At 40.0% G+C, this 22,099-nt stretch overlaps 1 protein-coding gene across 1 annotated transcript; it reads right to left on the reverse strand.

Annotated features, from left to right (window-relative positions):
- Nucleotides 1-3,145: 3,145 nt before the first annotated feature.
- LOC105071695 (DLA class II histocompatibility antigen, DR-1 beta chain) lies at nt 3,146-13,145 on the reverse strand. Its single transcript, XM_074348461.1, has 6 exons — nt 12,965-13,145; nt 7,882-8,163; nt 5,381-5,662; nt 4,536-4,646; nt 4,131-4,154; nt 3,146-3,821 (listed from the first exon to the last, which is right to left on the reverse strand). The coding sequence occupies exons 1-6, from the start codon at nt 13,062-13,064 to the stop codon at nt 3,808-3,810; spliced, it is 813 nt and encodes a 270-aa protein (XP_074204562.1). The 5' UTR covers nt 13,065-13,145; the 3' UTR covers nt 3,146-3,807.
- Between the last annotated feature and the right edge of the window lie 8,954 nt (nt 13,146-22,099).

The raw sequence follows: 22,099 nt of genomic DNA on the forward strand, positions 1-22,099 counted from the left end.
TGGGATTTTTGTACATTTATTTACTGACTTGTTAGAAATTTTATATGAGAAGACCCAGTGTCTGCCATGTGTTGTAATTATTTTTCCTGAGCTCTAGATATTTCTTTTAATTTTGTTATTTTCTTCATGTAAAACTATAAATTTTTATTCAAATATATTTTTTACTTCATATCTTCTAGATTTTGTCTTGCTTGGAGAAATTTGTTTTTAAAATATTGTTTTAACAGGTTTATTGAGATATAATTTACATAGCACAAAATTCTCTCTTCATACATGTAAAATTCAATAATTTCAGTAACTTATTGATGTGTATAAATATCAGTGTAATCTAGTTTTAGAATATTTTCATCACCTCAAAAAATTCCCAGCCCCATCCCAAGCTCTGGACACCACTGATCTGCTTTCTGTCTACAAAATTGTCTTTTCTAGATATTTCATGTAAATGGAACCATATGACATGTAGGTTTTTGTGCCTGGCCTCTTTCACTATATAATACTAATTATATTTTGGTAGCATGGTTCATCTTTCTTTTAAATGTGTTTCAAGTGTTCTTTTTTCTTGCTCAATAGTATTCCATTGTATAGACAGGGCACATTTTGTTTATCCATTCTTTGACTGATAGATATTTGGATTGTTTTCAATTTTTATTATTATGACTATACTGCTACAAACATTTGCACTATGTATTTGGGAGGCCATATACTTTCATTTCTCTTGGGTAGATTTCAAGGAAAAAAATTTGCTGGATCATATGGTAAATGTATGTTTAACTTTTTAAGAAACAGTCTGTTTTGCAGAGTAGTTGTAATATGATACACTCCCGTCAGCAATGCATCAGGGTTAGAATGCTTTTTATCTTCCAACGTAATTACAGCAATGATGATGGTAGTAATGGAAATCTTATTAACCCCTAATTAACTAATTTTATACTGTTTTTATATTTCCATTTTTATTCATCAGAAATCCATTTTGTTGAAAGAAATGAATTTGGGGAAAATCTTATTAACAACTTGAAACTCTGTGTTAAACTAAACAATCTTTTAGGAATCTAATTTTGGACTCTGTTTCACTGCTGTGCATAACTGATAATCCATGCAAACAAAAAAGTGCTCATTAAAATAGATGTATAATAGATTTCACTATTTTGTAAAGCTAGTCATTCCTCATTATGTATCTTTTTTCAAATATTTCCCTGGATAATATATTTTTTGTCATAAAATTATGAGTCAGTGTACTAAGTTCTAGAAACAAACAAATAATTCTCCTGCTTCCTTGTTCTTTAAGGGGAGGGAGGGGGAGGCTATGGTTAGCATTTAATACTTAATGCAAAAAATAAAAAACCCACCTTGGATTAATGTTGCCCATCAAGAATCTATCATCCTCCCTGAGGAAATTACAAAAAAAAAAGTCTCATAGTACCAGATACTATAGTTTCCCTTCCCTAAAATCACCCTCTCCTTCCCAATATATCATTTCTTTTGCTCTAAAAAAGATGATTTTGCTCCCTTTCTTTCCATGTGCCTCAGGGGAAGCAGGGTGAACAAAGGTTTGTTGAGATACCATTGTAATCTCACAGTCTGCCTAATGTGTGGGGAAGTGAGCTACTGAAAACACTCTGGGAAAAGTTTAGTTGCTCCTTATTAAAGCACTTGAAAAGAAACAGTTCTCTTTCTCTGCCATTAAGATCATCGGTGATGACACTGCCTGATAAGTTAACCCAGTTTGGAGGTTCCTTAACGTGGTTCTGTATAAGATAATAAGTTAAAAGAAAAAAAAGGCAACTAAATTGGATTTTCTGCTACTAGTAGAATATTCAAATATTCAAATTCACTTAAATATTCATGCCATTCACTTTAAATCTACCTTATAATCTCACATCACAGGTCTCAAAGAGAGTAAGGCTGCAAACCACATGAGAGTAAGGCTGCAATCCTGGGATCAAACAGAATTTGTCCGAAGTATGTATACTGTAGACAGGACTATCAGCTTATCAAACTCCTACAGGATGATAACCTGCTTCCGCAAATAATACACAATTAACATATGCATAAAATAATCTTTGAGTTTGCTTGGAATTAAATAATGGTTGTTTCAGACACTGAAGAAATTGTATTCAAATTACTACTATTTTAAAATAAACTTCTGAACTACTCTTTAGATTTGATTTACAATTCAAGCTGACTCTCCAGATGGAATACAATAGCAGAACCATCTTCTTAACCAACTAGTTACCTCTCTCTGAACCAATGCAACTCCTCTATATTATTGAAGTCTATGGCATTTAGAATTATATACTGATTTAGAATTATACTTCTGTAATGTTTTATGCAAGCTTAAAAAAAAGTTTGATTTACTTTTCTAGCTTATTTCCTATCATACACTTTTTGTCAAGTTTGTCTCACTCATTAGTTTGTTTTTAGTTTTTGTGTATTATCTTTTAAACTTTTGATTTAATTTTTAGATTACATAAAAATATATAAATGTACCTCAAGTTAAAACTGATAAATAAGATATATTCAGAGAAGTCCAGCTTTAATCTCTATCCCCTTGAACCTATTCCCACATTTTGCCCTAAAGGCAACAATTAAAAAAAAAATCTTCTATTGTTTCTATTTACAAATATACGTAAACAACAGAGAGACTGAATGTAGGGGGTAGCTGTATGTTCCTATTCTCCTCCTCTACTTTATTAAACAATGTTGTGTACTGTACACACTCTCCCGCACCTACTGAAAGTGCATTGGGAGATTATTCCAAGCAGGATATTTTCTTCCCCAGCCGCAGAGTACTTCATTGTTTGGATGTACATCACTGTATTTGTATAATTTCCTTTGTTTCCCAGCATTGTTTCTTATTTCTGCTAAGGTAAGACACATACAAATTTTCCTGTTGACAGAGAGTAAGCTTGTGACAGAAACTGGAGGATCTCTGAAATGTATCTTATGGACTAGACTTGTAGCTTTGTCCTGATGGCCTTCTGAGACCTATTTATGCAGGAGAATGCATGCTAAGGCAAAGAGTCAGCATGTCACTGACATTTATCTGAGAGAAAAATGATTGAAGTGTTATAGCGTAATAAAAGAATAGTTTAAGAAATCCCCAGATTTAGACATTCCTTTAGAAAAAAAAAGGTGAAAGAAAAAATAGCATGATTTGCTCTTTATTTCTCAAAATAAAAGTATTGAAAGCATCACATCCTCACAAGGTATCCATATTTCTTATATTTGTTGTCTTATTTCTGTACCCCATTGTGTAAAGGAACGTGTCTTTGAAATGCAAAGATGTAAAAGACCATCATGATATGGGTTCATTAGGGCTTTCTCCTTGCTCGGGAAAATACGCCTATGACAGGATGCAGAAAGCCCAAGAGAAAAGCAGGGAAGGAAGGAAGGAAACTTTCCAGTTTCAGTTCTGTGATGCAATTTGTCCCTTTTTCTTCCTACTTCTTTCCTTGAAGCTGTATGAAGCAGATGATTTTCACTCCATATTTATTTGAGAAAAACTTTATAGGTAACGTGGGCAGAATGAGATCAGATGCACAAGAGGCAGTAAAGGTTGAAAACCTTTAAAGAGGACCAGGAAAGAATGAAGATAAGGTATTGCAATCAATATTGGGGGTTCCCAGGTCAAGGGCAGGCTGAGGAAGCCATCAGGGAGGACATTTTCTGCAGGGTCACGAACCAGGAGCAAAGCAGATCCTGAGAAAACACTCTCTTTGAGGAAGAATAAGAGCTAATCAGAAAATTTTTTCATGCTGCAAAGAAGCTGGGACAGAAGGTTCTTCCTTAAGTGTCACCATCTTTACTTCAGCTCAGGAGTCCTGCAGAAGACAGAGTACAGTGTTGCTTCCAGACATAACTCTACAAGTAACACTTTTTTCCCTCCTTTCTCAGGGACTCATGTTTAAACACTGCAATGAGAAGGGGGAAAAAATTCTTAAGTCTCCTGAGCCAAGGCTAATTTAGAGCACAGGCCTTTTGCTTAGTGGTAAGAAGAAATTTTAATGTAAACTGCTTGAACAGAGGTCACATCAAAGTCTTTCACATTATTTCTGTCTCCTGTCTCGTAACCCCTACAATCTGTGCTAGGGAAACTGACTATGACTCAAAAAGAGAATTAAAGAGCATACCTGTAGGCTGAAGTCCAGAGTGTCCTGGGAAAGAGAAGTAAAGATATATACTTAAATATAGTGAAATAAATTCTCCCTAAACACAATGTCCCCAGCCCCAGGCCCCCACCTGAGATTTCTCTAACACCACATCCACATCACATGATGGTGCCAGGGTAGACATGAGGGCAAACACTGAGAGCATGTGACCCATGAAGTTTCTGTCACACAAATCCAGTGTCATTTCATTAGCCTTGTGTCTCTTCTTGCATTTGCCCCAGGATCTCCAGGAAATTGAGGTCAATTGGGGAAATAAAGGCTTTAGATGGAACCATTGATATACAGAGAACTAACTGAGCAAAACCATATTTTTTTTTTCCCTCTAAACACTCTACAGGGAATTTCAGCTGCCAACAGGTTCCTTACCTTTTTGGTTCCTGAAGTAGATGAACAGCCCCACCCCAAGGAAGAGCAGACCCAGAACGAAGCCCCCGATTCCACTCAGCATCTTGCTCTGAGCAGATTCAGACTGTGCCCCTGAGAAAAGAAGTTAGTTTTAGTGATTTTTATCCCAAATCCAGCTTTCCTAATTGATAATCTGTGATCAAGAGCTTTGAGATTGGGGTAAGAAGTCTGCACTTGAAAAAATAGAATGATTGACCATTTCTGGATGAGAGATTTAAAAATTACACTGAGTAGCTACACGGTTCTGGCATTGAATTCACTTAAATATTGCAGCCCTGACATAAGGCCACACGACTTCAACATCTGATGAATGAGGAGCCTGGGATAGAATGATGTTAAGTAGTTGGTCTAGGATGACAGAGCTAATAAAAGGCAGAGCTGAGACTGGACTCCCCTCATGTCAGGAAGGTCCCTACATTGGAGAGGATGTGTCCCTTCTCAGATCACGATGAACTCAGAGCAACAGTGTCAGAAGCACAAGTCCAGCCTTAGGTGGAAGGCAAGACTATGACCCAAAATATCACGGGAAGGCTCAAAATAGGGACATCTCTTCTCTGTTTGCCAGGTAGAATTGCCTCCCCAGGGGGCATAGGTATTTGTAAGACCTATCAGGGGACATCTGTAAACTATCAGAGGATTTCTGTCACAGGCTATCACAGGGCTCCCCCAGGAACCTGTGCTGAAGGAGAGGAGAACGTGGAGCAAATGAGTACATGGTGCGGGGAGAGGAGGAACCTGACACTCAGGGGGAGGCAAGTCCCTCCTTGCGGGGGGAGAGGAACACATGAGGTCACAAAGCTTCTCACTCCATTCCACTGTGACAGGGCGCGTCCAGCTTGGGTGCTCCACTCGGCAGGTGTAGACCTCCCCACTCTGAGGAACCGTTTCAAGCATCACCATGGTCTGGAAGGTCCAGTCTCCATTAGGGATCAGACCTGTGGAGACCACCCCAGCCTCCTCTTCCTGGCCATTCCGGAACCACCTGACTTCAATGTGGCCTGGATAGAAGCCCGTCACAGAGCAGACCAGGAGGTTGTGGTGCTGCAGGGGCTGGGGCTTCACAGGATACACGGTCACCGTGGGCTCCACTAGGAGAGACAAGGTGGAGGCAATGAGTGAGGAAGACAGTTAATTCTCCTTGGTTGACTGACTTTCTGTATCTAGTCCCCTGTTCCAGACTACAGTCCCAGGCAGGCCTCCCTCAAAGCTGGCCATGTAGCCCAATAGAAGTTAGTGACATGAGCCTTTAATTTAAGCCTTAGAACATGGGCCCATTAGATTTGAGAGATATTGGGAAATTTTGTGTGTAGTTTCCCACCCTCCCCCCCCAATAACTTGAAACAGTTATTCATTGCTGAACTGAAGTGCTTACAAACCTTTGCAAAGTACATAGTATATTAATTAAAAGTATGATTTCTGAAGCCAAACTACCTGGGCCCAAATTAAACACTGCCTCTTACTGATTAATTCTGGGAGTATATTCACATTCCTCTGTGCCTCAGCTTTCTCATCTATAAAGGGGATAAGTATACTAACTTACCTCTTACGGCTAAGTGAGAATTAAAGCACCTAAAGCATATAAAACACTGAGAGGAATTTAGGTCTCAATATATGTTTGCTCTTACTATCCTTGTTGAACTGGAGAAAAAACAGACTCAAAGCTGTGTGTACAAATTGGGGAATAGCAGTGGGTAGGTGTATGAAACATGAGAAAGCTGTCTCCATGCACTCACACCTCAGAAATGGTTCTACTCTGGGAATAAGAAAAGACCACAGGTGATTTTCCTAACCCTATGAGTTGAATCTCAAGAAAAGTTTGAGTCTTGAAGGAGAGGGAAATGAGGAAGGAAATCATTTTTTTAAATTCTTATAATTAGACTCCACTGATCAATCTGTCTCCTTTGAAAACAAGTGTATCTACTATTGGAATCAGTATCATTTTACAGTTATCTCTTCTTAAGCTAACATTTGAGTTCAAGGCAGAATATTAATATGTGTGTGCTTACTGTCTGAGATAATCCTTGACACTACCAGCCTGAATAAATACATTTTTTAAAAAGAAGTAACTTGGAAAAAAAAAACAAAAAACACTTACAATATCATGAAATGATAGAATTAAGATTAATGGAAATTATTCCTAACAATTCTGCAGTACATTTCATAAAATAGAAATGTTTACATTTCTAAAATGGAAAATAATGAACTGAATCAAAATAGAAAGCACAAACTGGAGAACTGCTGAATCAAATATCAACAGTATTCATTTTACTGTACAGAGAACTCATACATTCACTGAGAAAAACCCCAGGACCCCACAGGTAACAGGCAATAGACAGTTCTGAGAACAGTAACAACAACTAGCCAATAACTATGTGAAAAACTTCAAGAATCTTAGAAATTAAAGAATTAGAAATTTTAAAATGTAAATTTCCAGCTGAGTACTTGACATTTGTTAGACAAATAGGTCTAACAAAGGGAAATATGAGGTTAATTGTTACAAGTATAAAAAAGAATCATATGTAACCACTCAAATACTATTAGCATTATAAAAATGGTAACACCAGCATATTAAGTAACAAAATCATAATTCAAAAAGTTGATTTCAAAATCATTAATTATGTAAAATATATACGCTAAGGAAAAAGTAGCAATAAATTTAGATCTAAAAGAAGCCTTAGATCAGAAGTGCCTCAGAGGTTCCCCTTCCCCACCTCTCAAAAATCAGTCTGATGCTTTCGTTTTCAATTAATTGTGGATACAGACACAGGCACACTAGTCTCAGGGGTTTCAGGAGGAAAGGGGTATGTGCCAAGAGCAGTTTGTGACTCTTGTCCTCACAGTCTCCCAATTCTTTTACATTCCTCCCCTCCCCTCCCCTAAACCTTCCCCCAATCACAGACACCAGGAAGCCCCTGCATCTCTAACCACCTTCCCCGTCAGGGTTTCCTCCCCTTCCCCTCCCCCAACTGCGCGCAGAGGAGGCCAGGAGCCTCCCTCCAGCCCCTCCCCCACCACAGCCCCCTCCCTCACGGTCCTCTCAGACCCCGGCCCCCAACCCCCACCACACAAACTCTCCCTTCTCACACTCACATGGACAAAATCTCAGTGTCTCCCCTGCAGCACTATCACAGGACCCCCCCAACTTGTACTCACTCACATCCTACGCTCACCTAGCGCTGTCAGTTCTCTCTCTCTCTCCCTCTCCCTCTCCCTCTCTCCCTCTCCCTCTCTCTCCCTCTCTCTCCCTCTCTCACACACACCCACACACACCCCGTCCCCTCCCCTGGCCGCCCCCCGCCGCGCTCACCTCGCCGCTGCACCGTGAAGCTCTCAACAACCCCGTAGTTGTGTCTGCAGTACGTGTCCACCGCGGCCCGCGTCTGCTCCAGGACGTCCTTCCGGCTGTTGAAGTCCTCGGCAATCCCCCGTCCCAGCTCGGTCACCGCCCGATACTCCCCGCCCTGCTCCCCCCAGTCGCTGTCGAAGCGCAACAACTCTTCTAGGTTATAGAAGTATCTGTCCAGGAACTGCACCCGCTCCGTCCCGTTGGAGAAATGACACTCGGACTTCGCCTGTACCATGAAACGTGCTGTGTGGACAGGAAAGAGTCAGTCACCTGGGCGGCTCGGGGGAAGACTGAAGCCCGCGGCCACCAGTGCCCGAAGCTCCGGCGGTGGGAGTGGGGGCGGGACACTAGGACCCCCTGAGGGGCTCCACAAGCACCCCAACTACTAGCACCTCACGGGCTTTTCTTTCTCTGCCCGCTGCAGACGGAGACTGGAGGGGTGAGGAGGGCCGGACGAGGGGCAGAGGAAATCTCCCTTGTCCAGAGCCTCTGGCTCCGCGCTTCCACTCCCTGCTCCTGCGCTTGGCTGGAACCCTTCAACCAAAGCCGGACAAGGATCTGCCCCATCACCTCCTCCTAGAAATCTCCACTGGAAAGACACCCTTCTCTCGTCTTCCCTCCCCCCACCCCAGCTCAGTAGCTGTTCCTTAAACATGTCCACCTCATTGCCTGAAAGCTTGGGTAGGGCTGACCTGGCCAGGCCCATCTTACCCACTGGGAGACCAAAGAAGGAAAAAACAGGTATCTCCCTTCTACTTTTAGAGTTTGAAATTTAGGGAAATTAAAATGAGCTGAGGGGAATAAAGGGGTGGGTGTATATGTTTGGGGTAAAAGAGAGGCACATTTCAGGTAAACATAATACCATACAAACGCTTAAAAGAGTTGATGAACTTACTCAAGAAACCAGAGAAAACATTTCCGTGAAGCACAGAGAGTGGAAGGGAGGAGGGTAAAAGAGTAGACTGGAGACATCACATGGAGCCTGGTACTGAAAAGCCTTAGAGATGATGTTAGGATTTTGACTTTATACTAAATATAATGAGAACTATGAAAGAGTTTTAAGGAGATTAAAACCATAAACCCAATAGGGACACAATTCCTTTTCTGCATTTCCAAATAAAGAAAGCTCAGAAGACCAGGTTTGTTTAAAAAAATTTTTTTTCCAGCAAAATAAATTTGTTCAGGACCAAGGCTTATTTATTTCTTTAACTCACCAACCAATTACAAAAACATATAAGTTATCCACACATTCTTTTCTTTCTTAATTTCTCTGCCACTGGTCCACTACTTATCCATAGTAGTGAACTACAGCAATGGACATTTTATTCCCATTCAAAGCTCCAACTAATTCATTTTTTAACTTTGCTCCTACACCCAATAATGCCAGCAGGCATCAAACTACAAGCCTTGGTCAAATGTAGAACTCTCATTTCTGTAGTCAAGTCCCCTCAGAAGGAGAAAAAGTAAGAAAAAGATGGCATTCTCATAAAGTCAATTTACAAAAAATGAGCAGGTCCCCAGACTTTGAGTAGAGACATTCACTTAGAAATGATGGCAGAGAGGAGGGCACTCTGGATCAGACCAGGTCTACCTTATTATTCAGAAATTCTCTAATAGCTTCTTGACATGACAACATTAAAAAATAAAAATTCATGAAGTTATTTTTCACTGTAGCTTGTATAGTTAGCACCGTTACTCCAGCTCATGTACCGAAATTCAGGTTGTCAGATTTAGTAAATAAAAACATTGGATTCCCAGATAAATTTGGATTTCAGATCAATTGTTGTTGTTGAGCTGAAATTTAAATTTAACTGGATCCTGTAGTTTATTGGACAACTCTTCCCCAACTTGCTAATAAAATTGGAGAGGAAGGAATACATTTAAGACTTCTTTTTATCTTCCTTAGAAATGGATATTATATACTGAAATTCATAGTTACTACAAAAGGATTTGATGACCCATGCTGATAGAGACCAGTTTGTTCTGTTCATCACTCCATCCTCATCAGCTCAGGGAATAACTGGTGTATTCTAGGTCACTAATAATCATTGACTGCACAAATGATTTTTTTTTTTTTTTGCATAGCCAGTCACCTCGGCAAACAAGGACACTCTAGTGCGTCCTTGCTGATGAATGAACACATCTGGTTCTCGAGTCCTCCAGCTTCTCTTCAGTCTCCTTTATTCTTACACTTTAGGTCCAGCTGAATTTCTGATTCTAGGGCACAGTCTTCCCCTGATTTCATCTACTCAGTGTGGCATCTGTAATCCATTCCTCACGCTGCTCCCTTCTCTCTTCAATTGGTCCAATCCAGTTCCTGTCTTGTGTGTACCACTTACTGTAAATGTCGATCCACCAAACCCAGTGCTCACTTCTCTATCACGTTCTCACTTCACCCACTTCTTAGTGGTGCTCATCACAAGTGGTCACTCCCTCCCTCCTTGAAAAATCTACTTTCCTTCACTTCCATGCATCACATTCTCCTGGCTTTTCTCAACATCCCTGGTACCCTTTTCTGGTCCCCTTTACTGACTCATTGACTCTTGGTCCTCTGACTAAGACCTTTGCCCTCTTTTTGTCATCTACACAATCTCTCTCTCCTTATGAAATCTCTTCTACTTTCCTGGATTCTAATCCAGTACATGTGTCAATGACCCAGACATACATACCTCCAGCCCTCACCTCCCCCTGAATTCCAGTCTTATATATTCAACTGGCCTCTTGACAGCTTCACATACATGTTAATAAATTATTTCCACTTAATGTAAACAAATCATTATTTCTAACCAGCCACTTCAAATTATTTTCTTCCACAACTTTTCCTATCCCAGTAAACAGCACCATCAAGTTTATTTCAGTTATTCAAGACAAAGTCCTGAGGGATAAAGTTGATTTGCTCCCTCTTCCCCTCATTAACAAGTTACTCAACACTATCCCAAATCTCCTCACTTTATCACTACTACTGTCTCTGTCACTAAACACTAAATAAGGCCACAAGTATGTCTTCCCTGGAGAATTTTAATATGATCCTGAGTGGTGCCCCTGACCACTGATGAATCCTTCTATCCAGTCTCCACATGGTAACTAGAATTATTATTTTTTCTCTGATAAGTACAAAAGTGACTTTCCTTGTAACCCTTCAGTAGCTTCATGTATTTTTTAAAACAAGATTCAGATTTTTCACCATGCCCATCAGGGTCTAATATAATTTGTTTCCTGAATTCCTTTTCAACCTTATCTTATTCCACCTGCCAACTTGCTTGCTCTGCTTTAGTCACTCTACTAGCCTCCTTTCTGTCCCTTAAACACAGCAAAGATTTTCCCACAGTGTCCTTTCCCTGTTCTGGGACATCCTTCACATGCCTGGCTTTCCAATGTTTATATTTCAACTAAATGTCACTTTCACTAGCCACTTGAACTCAAGTCCAGGTGAATACAATTCTCTCTGTCCATAACCCTGATACATTTTTTTTCAGAGCATTTATTGCTCTCTGAAATGTTTTTCTTTGTTAAATATTTTTGGGTTGTTATCTTTGTCTCCTGTCATTAATTTCATGATAGTAGGGGACTGCTACCTTATCCAAATAGAATTCTCTGAGCCTAGAACAGAACCCAATATATAATAGTTTTTCAAAAAAGAAAATTTGGTTTGAACAAATAAACCCAGAGTTTCGAAAATTGATTTTTGTGAGAATCTTGGAAAGCAAGAGAGGGCTCCAGCTGTCACACTCTTTTATTCCGGTGACACTACGTAACATCCCTTCTACTTGCTGTGACAAATTCAGACAAACTTCTTCTCTGTCCTCCTACTAGTTGTAAGAAACATTCACAGTTTAGAAAAAGGTGATTTTAAGAAAAAAGGAAATTTTCATTAAGTTTCATCTCATCTGGATTGTTACAGTGCTGAAGGTCTGTGCAAATCTGGGGTATTTTCAGCAATGGTGATGACATAACTGAGTAGGAATAGGGAAGAACTGAAAAAAGAAGTAACCAAACAGAGCTAATTAAAGAACAGAGAGGGCATGATGAATGAACCTATGAAATTTGGGGCCAGACTCCAGGAGGCCAATGAGCTCCCTTGACTTGCTTATTGAATTTCAGCCCTATGGGATGGAAACAACCACACTCTCTGTACCTTGCTCAAAAATTATGGTTTGCCATATGAAATTGCTGGTATTTGACTACTTTTGACTTACAAAAGCAGAATTTTATATAGTTTATCCTCTACTAGTTGAGTCTCTTCTCATGGGCTCAGGCCAGAGAATGGGGAGATGTAGGAGAAACATTGTATAGAAAGATTCAAAATAGATTCATAGTGAACATTAACCTGTGTCAAGTTTTCAGAGAATGTGTAACTTCTTTCAGCATCATTGAACATTCCCTAGGTGTTCCTTACCTACTGGGTGATTCCAGATACTAAGGATCTCTACTTAAGCTTTAGGGTGTTTCCCACAGAAGAAAGAGAGAAAACTAGCCCCAGCTTCTGTCAGAGAACCTCCAGTACAGGGATGTAACCCTTATAAACATTGGGGTTCAGGAGAAAGGAAAAGATTTAATGGGGAGAGACTCTTTGATACATTCTCATGTATTAGGGAGAGACACCAACAAAATAAATCTTATTGATGAAATAACAGGATTTTCTAGGAGAGATCTTTCTAAGTCCTCTTGATTCCCCAGAAAATTTTTGGCTAAACTTCCCCTTTTTTTGGCATGATTCAACATAATAAAGGAAACTGACATTTTGACATTCTCATTTATAAATCTTCTTAAGACCCCAAAGGAATGGGATGCAAAGCTGGAATGGTTTTACTGGAAGAGAGTTGAAAATAAATGGTTCATATATATGGAGGCAACTTACACAACTTTCATAAACAGTCCAAGCACCCAGGCTCCCTTATTGTGGAAAGAATTGAGCATCCTTACAATAAAGATAGTTGGTCACTGAAGAAAATGTCCGGTTTTTTAAGGGACATGGCCTGGACACAGTGACAAAGCTAACTCCTTTCCTTTCCCCACCCCACAAGAGCTCAAAATATGCACTTACGTTGGGTGTCCTTGGTCCAAACCAGGGAAGGGCTCAGCACCATCAGTATCACTGTCAGAGCTGCCATCCAGGAGCCTCCAGAGAAATACAGACACACCATGCTGGAGATCAGGAGAAGATAGCGTGTGATGGGAGCAGGCAGGTCCCACTCAAATGGGCACTGTGACCCTCCTCCAATCCACATCCAAATAATACCAGCCAAGGAACTCTGTATTTGCTCCTGGATTGGGTGAGCTCAGTGTTAGGTAACCAATCAACATCAGAGATGAGTAGCATCATCAGTTGCTGGTCAGAGATTCAGTATGAAGGTCCTCTTCATAAACTTAGAATTTCCTCCATTAAAAGAATTGTTTTAATTGAGTACTTTAAAGATTTGATCCAGTTGCATCTGAAATATTTTAATTGGGCCCCTATTGTGAGCCAGCTCTGTGCTGGTCAGTGATGTGTACAGAAGTTTGACTCTTTTATGAGCATGCTTTACTCTCACTTTGAGACAGAGCTGGTCTGACAAGTGTGTGTGTCAGTAGATAAAGGAGTGGAAAGAAAATAATTGCAAGTTACAAGATCTTTAATCTGGTCCTATTTGCACCATAACTTAGTGCTGTAGTTTAGGGAAAATTACTTAACCTCTCACAGTTGAAAATAAGGCACTTCAATCTTTCAGATATTTCAATATTGTGATTCTGTGGACACCTCAAGAAACAGCATTCTCTGGCAACTGATGACGTGACAGAATTACAGCTGTTCATTGGAGAGTTAAGTCTGTAATCTCCTGACAGGTCGGGATGTCTCTGATAAACTGAAGGAAATGTACAGTTAGTCAACAAATTAACCTGAGTGAAAAGGTTTTTCAGGTTTGTTCCTGATGCTGTCACTGAATTTACTGGAACCTCCAGAAAACACATAGACAAAGGGGCTTACTGAAGGTGATCTGTGTAGGATGGAGGGCCTTGAGGGTACCTTTGTAGAGCACGTAACCTAACAATGTGTGAAGGACTACTGTCCAAAGTATGCAGGGGCTGGGTGGTCAATAAAGGATCAAAATCAGCCTGTGGCACAACTCTGCTTTAGAATAATTAATATTTTATATGAAAAAGTGTTCAATCCCTTACTCCTGGTTCCAATTTCAATTTTCACATTTCATTGGGGATGTGACTCCTTATTATTCATCTTCTTTTGCTTTATCCTTAGAAAAGACTAAGAAAATTTTGCTAATGAATGTATTATAGAATGTTCAGGAAATAGAACACTATGGAAAAACTATGAGTTACATCCCTTGATATAATCATATGACTTAAAATATGTAATTCTATGTCTAGGTAATTATTACAGATTAATTTAATGTCAGTGTAATATCTCAAATTTAAAGTGGACCTTAAAGGTCAACAATTATTCTAAATTTTTGCATTAATTCACATTCCTCCCCAGTTCTGATAAGTAGTCATTCTTTATATACCTTAATAATTCTAGTGCCAGAACTCACCATGCCATAATAAAAATAACTAAAATTTATTGATTAATTTTTAAACATTTAACTTTGTACTAAGAATTAATTTTACAGGGCTTTTTACACATCATTTAAAAATATAATTATCACGTCATTTTAATGATTTAACTACCTTTTTCATTGCTACAGTTGGAGATAACAAAATGATGGGTGGAGGATAAACAACTTTTACAAGGGTGCAAGTCTGATAAATGGTACACTCCAGGTTGAGCCAAGTTATATTTGTCTCCAAACCCTACAAGCTCAGCCATTACATCACACCACCTCATATTCCATTTATTCCATTTCTGAAGAGAAGAGTGTCGCTTATATTGAAACTGTTTTTATCACTTTAATTCATTGAAATGCATATCAATAGCACTACTCCTTTAATGAATGACAGAATTTCATACAAATGGAAACAGCTATTTTGTAGCAACTCTATTCCTTCAGAAGACTCCTTTCATCAGCATTGTTACTCCTCTGGAGATGACAAAATCTGCACTAATCTTATGTAATGACATACATAGGTCCCCGCCAGTCTCCTTCTTACTGAAGATAACAGTGGCCACCATGTTTCTAAATCTACTCTACTGTTCTCAATCATTATTTCAGATTTCTCAACATAATTCAGTGCAAGTTTGAATATTTTGGAATAGAATAGAAATAGTATCTCACTTACTTTGGAAAAAATATATTTCTATTAATGTGGAAAGTCCAACATTTCTTGGAGAGGTTGAGTAAAAGTCACTATTGTTTCTGTAGTTGAGAAGAATCTCTATCCCTAAACGCCAATGATAATTTTAGTACCATTGGAAGTTGCTCATTTGCAATCAGGAGAATATTATGTTTAATTTGACAATGACAAAATCATAATTTATTTAGAATTAACTAATTGTGATGTGATAATCTGCAAAAGTCAAGCTAAGTTTCATATAGATTATAGAGTGAAAAAGCATGGCAAAAAAAGTAATTCTGTATCAAGGACATGCTGAAATACAGTATAAAAGGACACTATCAAAACTTGTTCACGTAAATACGACATACAATTTACAAGTCATACAAATTGCTTTTTAAAAAGAATTAACTGACTGTGACCTAAATTCTGTATATTGTATATATTTATGAATATCAAAAATGTGCTTTTAAAAATATTATATCACACTCTTCTGCTACATTAATTCAACATAAGGACAATTTATGTAAAACAATGCAGCAACAATTATCAAACCATCAGTCCTACAGATGATCTCAAGGCTGAGCTTCTTCACTGAAAGTAAGAATCCTGCTCACCTTCTGTTGTGTTTGAGAAGTGTCAAATAAAGGCTTATTTCTTTAAAAGGCAGTTAAATTGGTTTCAGGAAAACTGGTATTGGTACAGAAGTTCTAGTCTCTGCTCTGGATGCATGACACCATAAGTTTGTTTTTATGGAAAATAAATCACAACACTCTTAGGAACAACCAAGTGACATCGGAAGCACAGACTTTTGTTGAACAACAGGCAGGTTGAAGTTTGTAAAGGTACAGAATGTCTTGAGTCCTATACCAGATGTCACAGAATGGGACTCATTTGTAGTAAGTCTGAAAGGTTGCAATACATCTGGGAAAACGAGCTCTTAGTTGTCAGCAGGCCACAGTTAGCAAAGAATGTCTGTCTCTTGTCCAAGTAGTCTCAGAGTATTCTCTGTAGTTTCAGAAGCTACCACCACTACTCTGGAACCCAAAGAGAGAAACAAGTCAGTGGTCCCTTTACCTAAGGAAAATAATATTAATAATGTTGTCAGACAAACAAGTCCAATTTCTTCTTACCATGACAGCATGTGTCCTCCACAGAAGACTGTGCTGTTCACAGGCCATATTAGCCCTCGGCAGGCTTGGTAAGACCCTTTCCAGTAAGAGCTCAGCAATGTCCCCTATTGGGAATTTTGGGTGGAGCCAGTCTTTACACCTTGGTGCTATCTAAGTCACTTGACAGGGCTTCTTCAACTTCTCAGTGTCATCCTATGACTCAGTTTACCTGTGCTTTATGATACTTTAACACAGCACTATTGTTTAGAACCAGAATATTTGCGATCGAGTAGTCACAGAGAGACAGCTAGAATTCTCATAGGCCTGTGCATTAAAATTGTATGTAGAAAGAGTTTTAGTTTTATTTCTCTTTGCTCTAGATCTTGTGTTAACTGTGCTGTGGCAAAGCATCCACCTCTTTATTCAGTACAAACACTGGCCAGATTATTTTTTTAAATTCCACTTAGATTTTCCACCAGCAACTGCCCAGTGATTCCAGGTGTGAGTTTGGAATGTTGTCTGTTTTATTCAAAGTATGTAATAAAACATTTCAAGTTATGTTGTGAATAGTCCATTCTTATAAATAAACAAGTGTCTACTCTCAAAAAGTAACCTTACTAGTAATTATTCTCCCTCAATGAGAGAAGGAGCTACTCCCTTTGTACTGACATCTCTTCCTACATGGTGCGCCTGTCAAACAAACCAGTCCTTCAGTACTGCAGAGCGATTTTAAGAGCATTGAAGCATATGACCCTCTCTAATTATTGCTAGTATCCATATTTAGGCCACATGTTCATTCCATATGTTACACAAGGAAAATAAGGGAGGGAAACTTGGCGCTACTGAACACTCATCTAGAGGTGCTAAGGATGATCTGGGTGCAAAAGGTATGCTGTCAGTCTCTACAGTTCAGAATTTGGGACCAGACCTTAAAAAAAAAAGCCTTTCAGAGAAGAGAGGAGTCTGGTCAGTTGTTAAATTAAGAACAAAGTATCCAGTTAATAAAAAAATTCTCTAAACTATGCCTATATTATTAACCAGAGGAAAAACTCTTTTTAGTAACTATAGCATAAGATAACATAATGATTATTAGAAATATTAAGCTTCTCCAGAAATTAAGAATGCTTGTTTCTTTTACAAATTCTAAGCTATGGAAAGCACAAAAGCATAACAAGAATTAGTCCTATCAGATTGTTTCTGCCATCTAAGCAAAATACATAGCAGTTGATTTATTTCCCTTTCAGAACAGGAGCTAAACACTAAAATCGTTTAAAGGTCAACATTCCCTTCAGCGCTACTGCTGTTATTAATACAGTATCTCTAATCTTGACCATGTTCTTTTCACCCATAATTTTATAGCCATGTGACTTCAAACCATCCAAAACACTCCAGACAATTCGTTTACCTAGAGAGGCTTCTAAGGGTGTCTCAAGTTGCCCCTCTCTATTAGTAAGAGTCACTAGATGATAAAGATTCAAACTGTTAAGTGAATCGTAAAATTCCAGACAGTTTCCAATATGTTCAAGTAGTCCATGAAGCATTGGGAGTAACTTGTAGCATGCATGAACTTTGGCACATCTCTGGCAAATCACTTTTATAATATCTCCTGTCAAGTCTAAATATAAAACATCTTGGAAAAGTGAAGAGATGTACACAAACTATCCATGGGTTTTCTCACCAAGAAGTGTTGGAAGTAATGCCTGTGTAAATTTACCCAACAGTGACATCAGGAAACTTGGCACAATTCAGGCTGACTTCCTGGGGCACAAACTGATGTGACAGCCCTCTCTGTATTGGACCTTCAGATTTGAATTTTACACCCAGGTAGAAACTCAGAAGACTTCCAGAACTGCAGTCTGATAGAGCCTCCAAAGAGCTCAATGACAGTATTCTTGAAATGGTAAAGATATCTTGTTGCCCATGTAACCTTTGTGCAAGGATGCATTGAGTTTCACTAGAAAGCTGGTTGCTGCCATTGAGTCCATAAGGTGTTTTTTGTGGCCTCTGTCTGGGTTCAGCAAAGAGTAAATATCAACTTGCCATATACCCTGATCAGAAAGATGAAAAATATCTTCAATAAGTACATCATTACCCATACATGTGTCTGAATATTATCTCCAAACTCACAAAAAATAATCTTTAAGTTGACAGTAGAATAGTAATGAAAAGCTCTCTAGGTTAAGAAACCGTATGTAAAGGGCAATCCTTTGAGTAAATCTCTCAAAAAGAGTCTCTGGGTCTCAGTTCCTACGGAAAGTCTAAAGTTAGGAATTGTCTTTTAACATTGTCTTCAATTTATTTTTCAACCTCAATTATGGAGCTCTACTGATCATATATTTTGATAATGTTTATATTATAAAACAAAACTAACTGGGTCATAATGTTCTGATTTTTTTATAATAGTAGATGTAGTGAACATGAAAATAAACAGCCATTAGACTAAAAAGCAGTTTTGTTACCATGAATCATTTTGGCATCATCCTCCAAACAGGGGCCGTGAGCCATCCCAGTGGCATGAAAAGCCTGCTGTATAGATATCCTAAGCCATATATACAATAGCCATTAGAAAGAATTCCACTGTGATACCCATGGTAGTCGTCACCTGTTAATAGGTCAATTGTCCCTCTAGCAAAAACTGTAAAAAGGATTGTTTTCTTAATTTACTTCACTGATCGTTTGTTATTAGCACAGAAATGCAACAGATTTTGTATCGCCATTTTGACTCCTACCACTTTAATGAATTCATTTATTAATTCTAACAGTTTTTTGGTGGTGAGAGTTGTCTACATATTAAATTATATCATCTGCAAATAGTTACAGTTTCACTTTCCTTTCCTATTTGGATGACTCATATTTCTTTTTCTTGCCTAATTGCTTGGTTGCCAATACTCTGTTGAATAAAAAGTAATGAGAATGGGCATACTTGTCTTGTTCCAACCCTTAAAGGAAAAGCTTTCAGATTTTCAGCATTGAGTATAATGTTAGCTTGTCATATATGGCCTTTAGTATGTTGAGGTACATTCCCATTTTGTTGACAGTTTTTATCATAAACGGATGTTGAACTCTGTCAAACGCCTTTTCCGCATCTATTGAGATGATCATACGATCATCAGCTACCTCTCCCAGTCTGGAAGGAGTGGCCTTGTGTGGAGATGAAGCTTATTATTTAACTGTGGGAGCCCATGATTGGGTTAATAAATTGTAGCAGACCCCAGCAGCCTGTCACCTTTAAGAAGAACAAATGTGCCTAATAATTGCTTTGCTAGCAGGCGCCTGTGCATCCACACTCCAGCCTCCTAGCCATAAAAAGCAGAAACAATGCCTTGCTTGCATAGTTGAGGTTTTAGATAGCACTCTGCTCATTGCAAAGCAACGACTCAGGCCCTCAGCTATAAACGCTGGGCGTGCCTGCTGTTTAGATGGTCTATATCCCCAAGACCAGGAACTGGCTGGTCTGGTGGTCTGCTTTGTAATTAACATATCTAAAGAATGTATCTTGTTCCCCTCTCGCCATGATTTTCCTAAAGATAAACTAAGCCTTTGTACTCCTTGTGGATTCTACAATCTCTATCCCATCCCTGTCTTTCCCTAAAATTCCTGCATTCCATCACACAACTGTTAGTGATTATTCCTTTGATTGTACACAATAAATGTGGGAGCATCTGAGAGGCTTGTGGAGTTGGCTCCCGACGCCCTCTCACTCTTGACTTTCCAGAGTCTCGAGTAATTCATTCCGTCTCGGTGGGACTTCTGCTGGCCAGAACCCACATTTAACTGTGCCCCAGCTCTTTGTTGTCTCCCAAACCTCTGCGATTGTCTAAGCAGCCTATTATTTTTTTTTTTACAGCTCCCAGTTGTTGAGGGTGTGAAGACCTGCCAGTGTTGGGATCTCTCAGTCAGCACTTAGATTCAGACTGATTGGAAGTCAAACCCTCTGGTAGCAGCTTTTAAAGTATAAAATATACACAGTCCTGTAGGACCACAAACATAAGCCCTGCTGTCCCCCAGACTAGGAAAACTGGAGGTGTCCCCTGGCCAACAGTGGCAGAATTTAAGGTTCTGAGTGAGTGTATAAGCTCCTTTCTGGGAGCTTATACTGTCAAGTTGTAGCAAGTCAGAGGAAGAGTGCAAGGATGGCGTCCCCGGGCCTACGTTCCCTGATAGCATGTCCATAACTTCGCGATGGGTGCCAAACCTGAAGCCTGCCACCAAGCCCAAAGCTTCAGGACAAGCATATAAGCCTCGTTCACAGAAGCAGTGGGGATGTGTTTCAGTCTGCTGTCTGTGCAGTGCCCTGGGGTTGGTAGCCTGTCAAGAACTGTCCCTCTGGTTGTTACAATCCCATGGGACTCAGGAATGCAAGGCCCCTTGGCCACCAGAGCCAAGAGATCAAAAGGTGTCCCCTGAGTGGCAGCCACAAAAACCAGGGAACCCAGTGAAAAACCAGGGAGCCAGGTGAAAAACTGGAGCACCAGACACATGTAAGAGCTCCCCTCCAAGAGATACTGGTGCTCTGGAGTGTGGCGGAGGAAGAGCACAAAGACAGCACGTGCCTTCTGAGGTCTCAGTTAGCCCTTGCATGTGTGTTTAATAAGAACCCTGCCCCTCAGGCTGCAGCTATGATGGTAAACAAATATACTCTTCTTTCACAAAAAGACTGAGCTCCTGGGTCTGTTGCCTCCTGCTGTGCCCTGAGGGTGGGAGCTGTTTAAGAAATCTTTCTCTGTTGGTTACCTGTGGGACCCTTGAGCATAAGCCCTGGTGGCCACCAGAGCCAGACAAGGTAGAGGTGTCCCCGGCCACAGTTGCACAAACCAAGGCACCAGAAATAAATACACGGGCTCCAGACGTGTGTAAAAGCTCCCCTCTGGGAGAGACTGGCCCTGTGCAGTGTGACAGAGGGAGAGCATGAAGTTGGCAGCTGCTGAGAGGGGAAAAAAAGGAGATGTATTAGCGAGGCAGACCAGGAGTACAGAGATGGCGCTTGTCAGTTGAAGTGTGAAGTGGCACCCACCAAGGGAAAAACGTCTAGAGTAACAAGTAAAATAAAATAGCACCTGCCAGCTTTAGCAAGGCAGAGGGAGAGCTCAAAAATGGTGTCCACCGTGCCTTTGTCCCCAGACAATATCCCAACAGGTCCCTGCCCCTCTGGTCAAGCTTTAAGATTAGGAAATGAATCTCTTTCACATATGGGCTCTTTTCAAATGACTGCTTCTGTGCTGGGCCCTGCAGCAAATGAATTGCCCTTTAAGAACCCTTAGCTGGCCACTGTCCCGCAGGTCTCGTGGACGTGAACCCTGCGGCTTTTCAAAGCCAGATGTTTTGAAGGCTCATCTCTCAGGCAAAGGTCCTAGAAGTTGGACTACCTGATGTTGGGGTACACTTTGCTTCTCAAAACGAAGCTCTGGGCTTGTGAGTTCCCTCCCGACTAGGTTCGTGTGTCAGGGTTAGAGTTTATGGTGAGACCTTGTCTCAGCCTCTCCTACCCACCTCCAAGTGGCCCTTTTCTTGCCTACAATGTGAAGTAGCTGCTCAGCTGATTTTCAGGTCCTTTTCAGAGGAAATTGTCTCATATGTTGCTGCAGATTCGGCTTGTCCATGGGAGGAGGTGAGTTCAGGGTTTCCCTACATGGGCACCTTGGACTGCCTCAGCATTTTTTTTAAATGAAAGTTCTCAGGAGAACTGGAAATATTTTTGTGAATACTGGGGCAAATAAAAGAAGGTAAGTGCAGAAAAGAGAGATAGAAAGGAAATATTGTTTTAAATGCAAATGTTGGGGAGAAGGAACGGGACTTGGGGGGAAAAGCTGAGCATTGTGTTCGGTGACAAAGCGCATGGTTCCCGGAAAGCAGCACGTGTG

This window comes from Camelus bactrianus, chromosome 20 (assembly GCF_048773025.1).
Source record: "Camelus bactrianus isolate YW-2024 breed Bactrian camel chromosome 20, ASM4877302v1, whole genome shotgun sequence".
In the NCBI taxonomy this organism is placed as follows: Eukaryota; Metazoa; Chordata; class Mammalia; order Artiodactyla; family Camelidae; genus Camelus; species Camelus bactrianus.